At 37.8% G+C, this 14,865-nt stretch overlaps 1 protein-coding gene across 1 annotated transcript in view; it reads left to right on the top strand.

Moving 5' to 3' along the window:
- Positions 1 to 14,865, top strand: part of CAST (calpastatin) — a gene marked incomplete at both ends in the record, with an annotated part of 111,643 nt that overhangs the window by 12,883 nt on the left and 83,895 nt on the right. The window contains one exon of the mRNA XM_084232921.1: positions 2,208 to 2,270. Within this exon, the coding sequence (XP_084089047.1) occupies positions 2,208 to 2,270 (63 nt within the window). The remainder of the gene's footprint in view (positions 1 to 2,207; positions 2,271 to 14,865) is intronic.

Here is a 14,865-nt window from a genome sequence, read left to right as displayed (position 1 = left end):
GTTCAGTTTTCTCATTTGTAAATGGAATAATAATAACTCCTGAGAGATAATGCCTCCTGAAAAATAAATGCAGTATCCTCACTAAAACAGTGGATATGATCATTATCTGTATCTAATCTGAAAAAAGATATGTAATGGAAGGTAATAAATGAAGTGATAGCGTGGTTCTAAACTTACAGTTTTGGAAGGAGACAGATTGGGTAGATCTCTATTATCGTAGATCTGTCCCTCTCAGATTCTATCTCCAAATGTTCAACGATTCTTCCCCCAACCCTTTCCCCAGCCTGTCCTTCAGGACTCTTTGCTCACCAGTTATTCTAAAACACAACAATTACCACCTAGCTGTGACATAAATGTGGATTTTAAATGACTTTTTTCCCTTCAAGATTCATTCATTACACAATACTGATTGCTTTCAACTGTGGACACGCAAACCCTTGAGTAGGACATCTAGGTAAAATAAGCCCAGCAGAGGCTTCGTTCACTAAACTCTTGCTGCCTGGCTGCTTATGCGTGGATTGCACTCACTAATCCATGAGCATTTGTTTTGGGAAGAATCTTTCATTCACGAAAGTAATTTTTTCCCTAGTTCATCATGCAAAGAACTGTTAAGGAAAGCTGCAGCACTGTGCCTAGCATTCCTGGGCCCTCTTTTTTACTTTTTTATAAGCTAGCATATCTGTTCATTAGATTCTAGGGAATACTATCTTATTTCTTTTGATACATTATAGTGACAAACAACAGATGTTAAGTTTGAGACCTGCTTTGTAAACTTTTCACATTTACTAGGTATGTGTCCTTGTTAAATGCACACCAAATAATTCTTATTCTTAGTGGTTTTGAAACGCGTAAAATTACATGGGCCTCTTTTTTTGGTTATCAAATAAGAATGCATGTGAAAATGCTATATAAAGAATGACAAATTATTATTGTTACTATTATTATCACTCTTCTTACTTTTAATTTCTTTGACCTAGGCTGTGAACATAATGGGATTTTATGTTCTGTTTTAACTGAAGGTGATCAGGCTTGAATCCCAATAATGCCTTTTTATTTTTATTTTTTTTAGAAACTTCTTTTTTTTTTTTAATAGAGGCATGTTTTTATTTATTTATTTATTTGTTTGTTTTGTTTATACATGCACTGGGTACAGTCAGAAGCGCGGGAGGGCGAGAGAATTCACCAGAGCCAGAGCGGGGAGCAGAACAGGCAGAAGGACCGAAGCACACTGCTGAGGGGAGCAGCGGGCGGCAGGAGAGGTCTGCGCGCCATGTGGGACCCTCCTCTGGTGGCCGGGGAGCAGCCAGGGATCGAACCGGCGCCGTAGAGGCCGCGGGCAGCTTCGCAACCCAGCGCTCAACCGCTGCGCCACGGGGGAGGCCCTATGCCTTTTTATTTTGTTATATCTAGGATCCACACTTCCTTGCATATCCTACAATGAACAAAAAGTGAAAATCTTTGCACTCCCTTCTCAGGAATATGCAATTTTCTTTCATTTCACACAAAAAATTAAACAGCATGACTTATGTTATCAGAACAAATGAACATATAGGTGGCTTAAAGTTTTCATAGGTTATATAAAAATACTTACATTCTTCCCCAGTGTATCCTAGTGAAAAAAAGAAAATCTGTTTCTGGACATAATGAAACCCTAAAACCATAATAAGTTGAAGTCACAGGTCTGCTTTTGCTACTTCAGGGTTGATCTTTCTGCATGGTGAGCACTCCAGGGAGGAAGAACTCCAGGGAATCGCCAAGGGCCTCAGAATGAAGGTTGACTTGTGAGGCTTTTGTCCTCTCTAAAGTTCATGCTGAACTGAGGGTTAAATATGACTTGAGGCTAAGCATGGTCCTAGACATCTCATCTCCCTGGGTAGCCAGCTGTCTCCCACGCTGGCAATTTGGGCTTTAAATTGCAGGGACATTTTGTAGGAGACGAGATGCCGCCTTGGGATCACCATCATATCTGTGCCTGATTAATTACAGACTACCTTTCTGTGTCCCAAATAAGTCTGTAGATTCCCTTGATTTTTGAAACCCCCCTACACTGGTGTGGAATTATCAACATTCTCAGGAAGAAGATTAAAGGACTTTGTTTTTAAAGTCTGTATATTTAGCTCTCTGAGATTAAAGTTGCTATTATATTATCACTTATCACCTTCTTCTATCATACATTACCTCTTTTTTCTTTTTTAAATATTTTTTAGCATGTCAATGAAAAAACCAGTGGATCACCTTCTAGACCAGGAGACAAGAAAGGATCAGATGAGGTAATTTCCAGAAAACTGGATTTTTATTTCTTCTTGCTTTGAAATTATAAATGCTGTCTTGCTTTGAACTTGTGAATTCTGCCTTGAAACATAAACTAATGAGTAGCAAAGGGCTTCTACTAGAATACTAGAAAATTTAGGTTTAAGTAGAAGTTGATTCAAGAATATAAAAATAAATGAAAACTAAAGTGTTCCTGGGGAAGGAAACTTTGGACATAGTTCCATGGAGAACTGGAGCTCATTATTTTTGAGGGATTGGTGAATCTTAACGGTTTGTTGTTGGACATGGTAGATTTGAAAGGGGACACTATGGATACAGTGCAAAGGACCTCTCTTCTCATGAGAGTGCACCATGAAAAGAGGACAAGGGGGCCTCCCTGGTGGCACAAAGGGTTAAGCACAGCACTCTGAAGCTATCCACAGTCTCTACAGCGTGAGTTCGATCCCCAGCCAACCAGGGAGCTACCCATGTGGCACAGCAGATATCTCCTGTCTCTACCGGTGCTTCCCTCAGCAGTGTATTTCAGTCAGTCTGCCTGTTCTGTTCCCCGCTCTGTCTCTGGTGAATAAATAAATAAAATCTAAAAAAGAAAAGAAAAGAGGACAAGATGTAGCTTAGATCGACCGCTTATTCAAGTTCATACACAAAAGGAAGAGAGAAAGAACTACTTTTATTTGGGTCCACTCTGGAAACACTACTGAAACCAAATGTCCCCAAATGAGATAAGCTTCCTTTGTGTTTGAGACTTTATCTTTTCGTTGAATGATGCTCCTTTATGTGAACTGTCAGCGCTGGCCTACTTCTTCATGGAAGGTCTTATGAAAGTGCTGTCCTCTGAAGGCACTGGACTTGCCTCTCTAGCTGCTTTTCACATTTTAAATCTCAATAGATATCTTCATCTTCATTGTAGAAATTATGACATTTCCATCATGTAGAGTAGCCAGACTCTGAAAGGTCTTTGAAAATTTAGAAAGCATTAAGAGACCCTTTTATTTTCCTCTGTATTTTCAATTTTAGCTCCTAGTTTTTGCTTATTTCCCACACTCTATTGTACCATTTTATTTTATTTTCCCCTACACTCTCACTTACTTCTCCTTGTCTCTTCCCCTCCATTTCTGAACTTTCATTATGTTGTTTATTAATATCTACTAGTTTGGGGAAGTATTTTACATTATCAAATTGTCTGCTATATAAATAGGCTGTATTTGTTTTTGTCATACTGACTTGCTTTACTCCACATTATTACCTCTGTTGCTGAAAATGGCTGTATGTCATCTTTCTTATGGCTAAATATAATCTGTAGTGTGGATAGACCACATCTTCTCATGCAGCTGTCCATTGATGAACATTTAGGCTGCCCCCATTCTGCTGGTAGTTGTAAATAGTGATGCATGCAATTTTGAAATATCAGTATGAGAGGAGGCTCTTTCGGCTACAACCTGCTCCATGGAGTCTGAGCTAAGATTTACTCCTCAATTTTCTACTATTGTTTGTTATCAGTACCCATGAAAATAGAATTTACATTGTTTTTACCAAGCATATTTATAGTGAAGTTTTTGTAAAGGAGAAAGGCAAATTTTTCTTTAAAGTTAAAAAGTATTGACCCTTCTTTCTCCTCCTTCCCTGCACAATGTCTCTGATTCAGAGTTGTCTGTTTATTTTGTTTTGTTGTATTGTGTTTTTCATGGTTATTATTTTCTTTCCTTGATCCCTTGTATGGTTCCCCTATATTCCTCCTATAAGTTAAAAAAAAAGAATGATATAAAATGCATATAAATAAATTACTTTAAAAATGAAAAATGAAAAAAATTAAAAAGTAAACTTTTATGAAGATTGTATCCTGTTTCCTAAATAAATTATTAAAAAATAAATTTCTTTATGAAAAAACACATTTTCACATTTACTAACATGAAAATCTATGCAGTAGCATAGATTTTTACCTTTAAATATATACCTGGATAAATTATCTATCAAATGATTTTGTGTTTGAAACAAATTGTTTCATTATTTCCCAGGTCAGGAAATGATGTGTTGGATGTATTAATATTTTTTTTTTAATTTTTTTTTTAATAGAGGCATGCTTTTATTTATTTATTTGTTTGTTTGTTTTGTTTATACATGCACTGGGTACAGTCAGAAGCGCGGGAGGGTGAGAGAATTCACCAGAGCCAGAGCGGGGAGCAGAGCAGGCAGAAGGACCGAAGTACACTGCTGAGGGGAGCAGCGGGCGGCAGGAGAGGTCTGCGCGCCATGTGGGACCCTCCTCCGGTGGCCGGGGAGCAGCCGGGGATCGAACTGGCGCTGCAGAGGCCGCGGGCAGCTTCGCAACCCAGCGCTCAACCGCTGCGCCACCGGGGAGGCCCTGGATGTATTAATATTAAGTGAGATTAAACTATTTGCACAAGAGGAAATCTTTTGAAGTGTGATTAGTACATAGGCCAGTTTTTATAGGATTGTCCTCACCAATTGTGTTGTTACTTGGAAGCTTAAACATTATATCTTGAATTACAGGCATTGTTGGTTTAGGTGACTGCTAGCACAGCCTTTTTGTAATATCTGGGCTATAAAATATCTTATTCCCATATTTATAAAGGGCTTGGAAAAACTGGTAAGAAGCCTGTTACAAGTGTAGCCAGGGGAAAATTGAAAGCTTCTGAGTCTGAAGGGGCAGATTGTACTTTCAGTTTGCAACTGAAAGACTGAACCACCTCAATAGAAGAAATTTCTTTTCTCTTCATCAGCAACTCATGCAATTCTGACATTGTTTCATAATCCTTCTGAGAACAACTCTCACATTTGTGCCAGAGGCTGGACATATTTGTGTGTTTTGCTCTGTTCCAACCAGCAGAAGCCAAGGAGGATGATGCTTTGCCCAGCTTGGGTGGCATGAGTCACCATAGATTCTTACAGTCTGAGATTGAAGATTGGTTAGCCTCTCGCCCAAACTCTGCCCATTTCTATTATACGGTGGGCAGAACTGTGAATAGGATGATTTGGTAGTCAAGGTGTATTTTCAATATGGTCTGACTCCAAAGAGTCTCTAATTTTTTACATTATATGCAAATAAGTCACTGATAAGATGCTGTGGCCTTGCAAACATTCACGGAAACCATCCTGTATTAAGTACTGTTTTACCGATGTGTGCAAAGGTCATATACCCATATGCAATCTGCAGCCATCTGTAGTTGGTTACCTTTTTCTTCTCAAGATAACCAGAGAAAAGAATTTTCAAAACTCATTTTTTTCCTCCCAAATGTTTTCTTATCTACGATTCTATAGAACAAGAAGTGAGATTAAGAAATTTAGTTTTGGTTTTAGTATTCCCTTTTCAAGCTAATATGTAACTTCAAAGATTAATAACCTGTTGTTCCCAAGAATATGCAGACATGCTGGTTAGATTTCTAAGGTCAAAACCAATGTGCTTTGAAAGAGCTTCACTTTGAAATTTGCTTTCTATATTCGAATACTTGGCATTTTCCCCCTCTTCCTGATGCATTTCATTTGGAGATACAAAAAATAAAGGCACAAAAGATGAGTTAGGGAAGATACAAGCAGAAAAAACATTGGTGTTAAGTAAGAACTACTATAATGTTGTCATATGTAAAAACACCTGGAGATGAATGTCGCTGTGTGAATTTCAGAGTACTTTCTCTCCTGCTATCATAAATTGTATTTTTTAGATTATAACTCCTATACAACTACTAAGTGATCCTAAAATGTCTGCAGCAATTTCAGTAGAATCTTGCAACTAAATTTTTCTTTGTCATATAGCATTAGCTATACAGATGCTTGAGAGCGGACTACAGTTAGTGTTTGTGAGAATGTGCTTGTTTGTACAAATCGTTGACTTTGTTAAGTCCTTCTCAGATGCAGAGATCCAAAGTTGCATGAACTATATAACAAGTTCAAGATAAAATGACTAAAGAGCAGGAAAAAGAAAAATTAAAATATTTAACATTAGCACCTTTAAATACAGTGGAGCAAAGAAGCTTACCAAACCTGCAATCAAACCTATTTAAAGTACCAAACTTGCAATCAAACCTATTTAAAAGTATTTGGCGAACACATCTGGCCATAGTAGAGGAGAATGAGCATTTTAGCAACATAATTCAGCAGTCCTAAGGAATGGAATTTAAAGTATAAAACATGCATAAGCTCACAGAGCTATTTTATCAATTTTTAACCACAGAAATATTTTTTATATATTTTAATTTTTTTTAATATTTATTTTCTTGCATTGTTGATTTTTGGACAGTATTTGATTTCTCCCCTCACATATAGTCCCTGTAGTTCTCCCATCACTATAGAACTTATGATCCATCATCATAGCCCCTTGTGTTCTTCCCTCCCCTGTTTTGACCCTTTTTCTTCCCTCACCCATGCTGTGTATCTCAGATCTATGGTAAGCTTGCCTGTTTTGTATTTTTCCTGCCCATTTGTTTGATTTTGCTGGTCCACATATCCATCTGATATTTATCTTTTTTCCTTCTAGTTATTTCACTTAGCATAATCCCTTCTGGGTCCATTGATTACAATGGAGATATTTTTATGGGTAAAGGATGACATAAAAGAAAAGAATAGAAATTGTACCTTAAAGGAAATGATATTTGTTATATTTAGCATAAATGCATCAGTGGTATTCTCACTTGTTTACCTTTCATCCTTCTATGATACATGATTTAAATATTGAATGACTCCAACGTTTTAAATTTTCTTTCTATTTTATGTTCATGAAATTAGTCTTTTTTTGAATCACAAAAGTAATATGTACTGTTGAAAAATAATTCCACCCAAAGTGTCATCCTTAGTTATAGTATAGCTACAAAATTTTATATGTATTTTCAAATGAATGTGATAGCATTGTATATTCTAAATGATTACACTGATTTTAGTAGCTTTTTAATGACCATACAGCTAAAATAGCCCTTGAAGAAAATTTAGAAAGTATTGAAAATTTTCACAAAAAAATGTCATCAGCCTTTTTCTATATGTTTATACGTTTGACCCTTGAACAACATGGTTTTGAACTTCAAGGGTTTACTTAGATGTGGATTTTCCTATAAGATCAGGTAACGTTATGGTATCAGTAAATATAATACTGTGGAGGCTTTGAATGGACATACCCACAAGCCATTAACATGTTATCCTTGGGTGTGTCCTCAGATATGGCATATAGTGGTTGCCCATTGTTGGCTCTGGGGTCTGATGGACTGGATTTGAGTACCAGCTCTGCCACTTTCTGGCTGCGTGTCCTTAGGCAAATGACTTTGCCTCACAAAGTGTACTTCCTTCATCTGTAAATGGAGAAAATAACCCCTATAGGAGTTAATGTGATTATGTATAGATTAGAGCCTGGGGCATACAAAGTACTCTATAAGTGTCAGCTGTAGCTGCTGCTGCTGTTCTTATTATTGTTTTACTATTAAACTTTACTATTATTGCTATTATTAAGTCAACAAAAAGAGCTTGTTTAGCAATAAAAGTGAGTCCCTTATTGATTTCTAACCATGGGATAGGACAAGACTTAAATTATTTTGTTGAGTATATATATTGATTAGCCTTTCCCAATTAAAAAGAGAGAGCATTTGGTGGTTCATTAAGCTTAGTACTCCTTTTGTTTTGAAACAGAACTACTAGAAACATGCCAACAGCTAGAATATAGAGACCTTCTGCATCATCAATCAATAAATATGTCTTATCAAAAGCTAAGGATGTCCCTGTAGTGAAGAATATGAAAATAATGTGCCTTTAAATTAAGAATCTGAGACACAAAATATTATATCACAGGCTAGGGAATGGCTAATAAGAAACAATCACATTGCCTCTATAAAGGATATATATATATCAATATTTTACCACATGTCAATAGTATACCCTATACTATTGTACTTTGGATTTATGTGCCTAATTACCTCAGAACTTAGGTCCCACCAAAATTGTCTCTGAGAAGATTGTACTTTAGTCTGTTATGTCAGACTCAAATGTTAACAAAATATAAAAGGAATTGAATGGCAGTTAAATTTACTGACTACAAAGTAGATCTTAAATTCTAGATGGACAGATCGATTAAATATTATTTCTGAGATATCCCATTTCAAAATTGATATATTTTTAGATTTGATTAGCTTCTCAAAGATAATAGAATGAATGGTTCAAAAGAAAAAAATAACTTGATTATCAGGCCCATAGCAAGATACCAGTGTGATTCTTATCATAAAGACAACAACATAAAACAATTCATGTAAAATTGAAATCTCATGGCAAGTTGACAACATAAAATTTTTATGTTCTAATCAGCATTATTACAGAATGCTTAGATATGTAGAGCACCTGTGGTAGTAGCATAAAAAAAATTAAAATTATGTATTCCTCATTTTTCCAAGACATTACATGGGAGAATGCAGTAATTCTCAGATTTCAATGTGCTTAAGAATTACCTGGAGGTAGTATTAAAACTCAGACTGCTGAGCCTCATCCCTAGAGTTTCTGACTTAGCATATCTAAGATGGGAATCAAACATCAGTATTTTTTTAAACCAGTTTCTCCTTTCTATCAATTATCTTGTGTCAGTGGTCTTCAGAGCACATTTTGAATAAGACTGAATTACTTACAGAGAGCATAGCACAATGCCTGGCACAAGAGTATTTCTTTTTCCCCCTCTTTTGTTTTCTAATATTCCCCATTCCTCAGACACTTTTGCTCTGCCATGTTCGGGGGCAGCCTGGCTCTGATGCACATTGGAGTGATGGGTCATTGGATTGGCTGGGAAGCATTGGTTGGAGGGAGCAGGCACTAACCTGGGGAGGTCTTCCCTCACCCAGGACCTCCTCCCTTGAGCCTATTCCCTCTTCCCTTTTATTCTCCATTTAATGACTCCTCTTTAGACTACACAGTGTTTGTTCAATCTCCCTCATCATAAAGTATTTTAAAATATTTTCTTTTTTTTTTTTAAACTTTTTTTTTTTTTAATAGAGGCATGTTTTTATTTATTTATTATATTTGTTTGTTTATACATGCACTGGGTACAGTCAGAAGCGCGGGAGGGTGAGAGAATTCACCAGAGCCAGAGTGGGGAGCAGAGCAGGCAGAGGGACTTAAGTACACTGCTGAGGGGAGCAGCGGGCGGCAGGAGAGGTCTGCGCACCATGTGGGATCCTCCTCCGGTGGCCGGGGAGCAGCCGGGGATCGAACCGGCGCCGCAGAGGCCGCAGGCAGCTTCGCAACCCAGCGCTCAACCGCTGCGCCACCGGGGAGGCCCATTTTAAAATATTTTCATTCAACTGCTTAATCTCCTATTTCCATCTGCCAAAATTCTTGGTTGAAATTATTAAAGAATGTAAAACGAGAAGAGAGAAACTAAAAGCAAATGTTGAGAAATGCCTGCATGAAGAGGATATGAAGGAGACATCAGTGAACAGGTCAAAGAAGCAGAAACCAAATCATAGAAGAGCCTGGATGTTCTTGTGTTGTCATTGGAAAAGCTGGAAAAGGGTCCGAGCTGCTAATATTTCCAGAGTTATAGGGCCAAGAAAAGGCCCTCGATTGGATATTGGGACCTTGTAGGTCCCCTTTGGGGCTGTTTGTTTTGATTGGGAGGTGCTGAGTAAGTGCAGATGACTCTTCTCTTCAGTGTGCATGGATTTTTGTAATAAAAGATAAAACAAAATGAAAATGAAGTTGAAATAATTGTTTGTATAAAATGAGGTATCACAGGATGCAGCACATATTTCGAATTCATTTAGTGGTTTGTCAGTTTATAGGTAAATGGAGTCAGTTATGAACTTGTTATAGAGCAGCCCCGATATTAAATGGGTTCCTGGCTGTGGGTCCTCACCCACGCGCTTTAAAAGGACTTATTAATACTCCACTACAGGCACACACAAAAGGTTAATAAAAGGTTTATTTACAAGGGAAAAGGAAATAAGGAAAATGTACAACTCAGGGAGAAAATAGGGAAATAAAGTCTTTAATGCGTCCTATCCGATCCGACGACCTGGAAACCCAAAGTCACTCTCAGAGCTGGCCTGAAGCTGCGAGCTGGCGGAGAGCCAAAAATGGGGGATTTCCCCAAAGCCCACGTGTCTGCCTTTTATATCCACCTGGCTGCTTAACCCCACCCTCAGGTCCCAGCTACCTTCCCTTTGGTGGTGATGGGATTTGGAGTTCCCAGTGTCTTTGGCTTTGACCCGGGGTGGGGGTGGAGTCCACAAAGCCTATATGGAATTAGCTTTGGGACATCCTTTTCCCCCTAACAGTGGGAGGGCAGAAAGACATTTGGAAAGAACTCACAGTGAATTTTAAACATGTTAGTATTATTCATTAGATCTCTAGAGTTGGTGGCTGATTATTCACATTAAGATTGACATCCCTGGGTGCTTTCTTTGCAAATCAGACCTCTCATTCCTAAGTGGCCTAATTTGAACTCAAAAGCAGACTTTGGACTTTAATACAGTCCAGAAATATATCACTCAAATCTGAAATTTGCAAGTACAGTTTTGAAGAAAAACAATTTTTCAATAGGAAATTGAGAGCTAAAATGATCTTATATTCACATTCCAATTTTGGTTTCACTTAGTACTTGGGGTAAAAATTGTTTCTATGGAATATAATTTTGTTACTTTTTTCCTCCTCACTCTCTTTAAACACTGAGACAGCAAATCTGAGACCATACATCTATTTTACTTAATAATGAACATTGCATGGAAAGCCAAGTGACTAGTGAATTGTTAATATGATGTATTTGAAAGATAATGAGTGTTCCTAATTACCAACTGCAAAGACAAAAGATTGTTGAAATACTTTTTAAATGTTATGTGGTGAGAGCTGCCTGGATGCTAATTATAGAGTTCAGGGGACACCCAGTGGCTAAAAGGAGGAAATGCCTCACTGTGGGTGGGTGTTCAAAAATTGATGGCATAAATTTTAAGTCTCACCTCATAGTGATGATACGTTGATGACTTTGCCTTTCTCAATCATCAGATGTCAGATGTGTGTGTGTGAAGAAAGGAGCTTGATTTTCACTTCTTTCATAGCTTTTCTTAACATTTGAGACTTAGACATTATCACATTAGAAGTGTTAGAAATATGATCTAACTTTTCCTTTAATAAAGATAAATAACAAATCATAAATGATATTTAGAAATGTGAAATAAGTGACTGTGAGTCATGAATAAAAAAAAAAATACCTTTTAACCCAGAAATTCCAATTCCAGGAATTTGTTCCAAGTACATAATTAGAGCTATACTCTATGACTATGTGCAAGGATAGTCATCATAATTTTATTTATAGTATTAAAAAGAAAGAGAGGGACAAATGTACAACAATGATGAATTACTGAGATTACAGTAGGCATAGTAACATAGAGCTAAAGCATCTTTAAAACCGTGCTTTACTGTTACTTCAATGAATAAAACAAAACAAAAACATGCTTTGAGGGACATTTAGTGATATAGGGAAATACTTATTAAGTAAAAAAAAGAACAGCCTACAATTCCATTTATGTACATAATTATAGCATATTGTAGACATTTTGTGTTTACATAAAAATAAGAAAAATGGCTGAAAGTAGTTGTCTTAATGGGCAGGATTTTGAGTTAATTATACTTTTTCTAAATGTATTTTTTTTAATTCGAGGGACTAGAACAATAAATAGTATAAAAAATGGAAGAGATCATCAGAGCTATTAACAATGATCACAACTAAATCTGTGCAACTGTCAGCTTCGACCTTAAAGAGAGAAGTTTTGAAGTATTTTACATGTAAGCCTTTTTCTTTGGAACACTTGAAAGTTTCAGAGCAATGCTGAGTAGAACTGTGTCTCTTAAGTGTAGACAGAGAATACAGATTTAAAAAAATATATTTATTTATGCAAGAACTGGGGTACAGGCCAGATATGCAGGAGGGTGAAAGGATTCACCAGAGACAGAGCGGGGAACAGAACAGGCAGATGGAGGGAAGACACTGCTGAGGGGAGCAGCAGGGCGAGGCAGGACAGGTCTGCCTCGCCATGTGGGACCCTCGCTGGCCGGCTGTGATCGAACCTGCGCTTCAGAGGCTGCAGACAGCTTCACAGGGCTGCGCTCAACTGCCTGCGCCACCAGGGGAGGCTCCAGAGAATACAGATTTAAGCGCTAAGGCAGCTTAGAGGTCAAGGATTCTTAGGACTATTATCTTTTTCCTTTGAAGAATACAAACATATATGATTACAAAAAATATCCCCCAAAATGAAATACACGTTATAGAGGTTTAGAGGTATGCTCCATTCCTGTCCCTACAGGGACCATCTATCTTATCAAGTAGATACAATTAGGAGGCACCATCTAATAATATTTTCCCAGTTGGCTTGTTGTTGGTATTTCAAATTCTGTCATCAGCAACTTGCTTATCCTGTGGGTTAAGCATTGTTATCCCTTGGGTCCTCTTTTAAATTATAGATGTTCCTAGGAAGGACAATATATTAATTATCAACACCTTAGTGAGAAGTAGTTTAACAAGAGGGGACGATAATTATCTAAGCATTATTTTTCTGTAGATTTTATGAAGAGAACTAGAGATCTTTTGATAATACTAGCTAAAGCATATATAAGCCTTACACCTCCCCCCACATGCACCCCCCACTCTTACCCCAACCTCATTCTCCCTTATGAGGAAATTAAGACACAGTTTGATTAAGTACCTGCAAGGTCACACAGTTATTTAGGAGTGGAGCTCAGAATGGAACTCAAATTTCAGAGTCTATTTTTTTTTTTTTAAGATTTATTTATTTATTTTTATACAAGAACCAGGGTACAGGCCAGATGCATGGGAGGGTGAGAGGATTCACCAGAGCCAGAGCGGGGAACAGAACAGACAGACTGGCAAAATACACTGCTGAGGGGAGCAGCGGGGTGAGGCAGGAGAGGTCTGCCGCGCCATGTGGGACCCTTGCCTGCTGGCCGGGATCGAACCCGGGATGCAGAGGCTGCAAACAGCTTCACAGCATGGCGCTCAACTGCCTGTGCCACCAGGGGAAGCCCTCAGAGTCTATCGTTTAACTGATACTGATAGTACCTGATACTAGTTCTGATACTGTTTATAAAATGACCTACTGCAAGAATTCTACCTAACATCAACTCCATAGACTTTCCTACAACTGTTGTCAGTTTTTGTAATTCATTTCGCTAAGTCTTCTCCTTTCTTCCTTGTGTTGTATCCTCCTTTTATTGAAAAAGATCATAGAGCAAGTTTAAATTATTCCAATTCCCATGAATCTAAAATGTAGGAAGTACAGGGACAGTTATGCCCAGTTTGTAAATAAGAAATGAGGCATAAGGAAAACTAAGTAACAACAGAGCCAGAGTTAGAAAAAAAGACTATGTTGATTACTGACTAGAAACACATGAGCTGGACTTCAACGACTCTACTTGGAGAGGATAAGTGGTCATTGAGTTTTCAGCAAACAAACACACTGATGCGTGGCTACCATAGTGTGTGTTATTGAGGCCATTGTGCTTGGGTTGTTTCATTTGATAAGTGAATTTCTAGGTAATGTTATGAGTATCCTCAGTGTTTCTGCACTGCATTTGTGGCAGCACACTTTTTGTTCTTCTGGTAATGAGAGTAACTTGTCTTTATCCGTAGGCTGTTTATAAATATGGTGTAAAGGATCGTTTGTAAATGAGAGTCTTTGCACATGCTAGTTTTGGGGAATCTGCCTACCCTTTTAGTTTTAAAAGATAATCTTTTGAGATACTATTTTCCAATAAAGCATGTGTTTCTTGTGGAAACAATGCTTCTGTTCATTTCATAGGACAGCCATTTAGTAATGGAACTGATTTGTTAACAAATATGTCAAAACAAATTTTAATGAGAGTTTTTATCCTGAAAAATACCACATTTTGTCATGTCTAAGACTCATTAATTTAAAAAAGCACTTACTAGAAAATGCTAAGGATTAAAAAACACTATCAACTACTCTGACGAACCCTTACAATGATTTTCAGACACGTGTATGCTAGAGGCATGAAACAGGAAAGAAAATAGTGACTTCAAATCAATACAATTTAACTGAAAAATTTTACATTTTAAGTATTTTACATTGTTCAAATGTTGGAAGTAATTCTACTTTTGCATTAAGAGCACAGAAGAATTTTCTCCCCGCTAAATATTTTTTCATTTGTACAATAGCCTCACCAGGCACTGTGTAGTGCCTCACAAAGGTCCTCGCAACTGTCAGGAAGCACACTGCGAGGTCAAGCCTATTTCTACAGGTTTTGTTGACCTTGAACTTCTCCGCACCTTCCCCCCACATTGAGGGGCCCTTTGAGGCACACTGAGGGGCTTTCATCTTTGACACCTGATGTGGGCACACTAGGGCCTGCTGCTCTGGTTCCAGAACAGACAGTTGGAGTGTTAGCCCTGTGAGTGTTTCCCACCTCCCCTTAGCTAGCTAGCAGTTGCTGAGTCATCACAGGATGTCTGGCTGTGGGCTAGATGCTCCCCATGTAGAATTTCATGTGATTCAAAGCTCATACAGGGCCAGAAATGACTTGTTCCCACAGTCAGAATCATTGCATAGGGTACTCAGAAGGATGTCATCACAGTATTGAAAATAA

This window comes from Talpa europaea (assembly GCF_964194135.1).
Source record: "Talpa europaea genome assembly, chromosome: 5".
NCBI classification, from domain to species: Eukaryota; Metazoa; Chordata; class Mammalia; order Eulipotyphla; family Talpidae; genus Talpa; species Talpa europaea.
The sequence above is the reverse complement of the archived record's forward strand: the minus strand, read 5'-3'. Positions and strand labels throughout refer to the sequence as shown.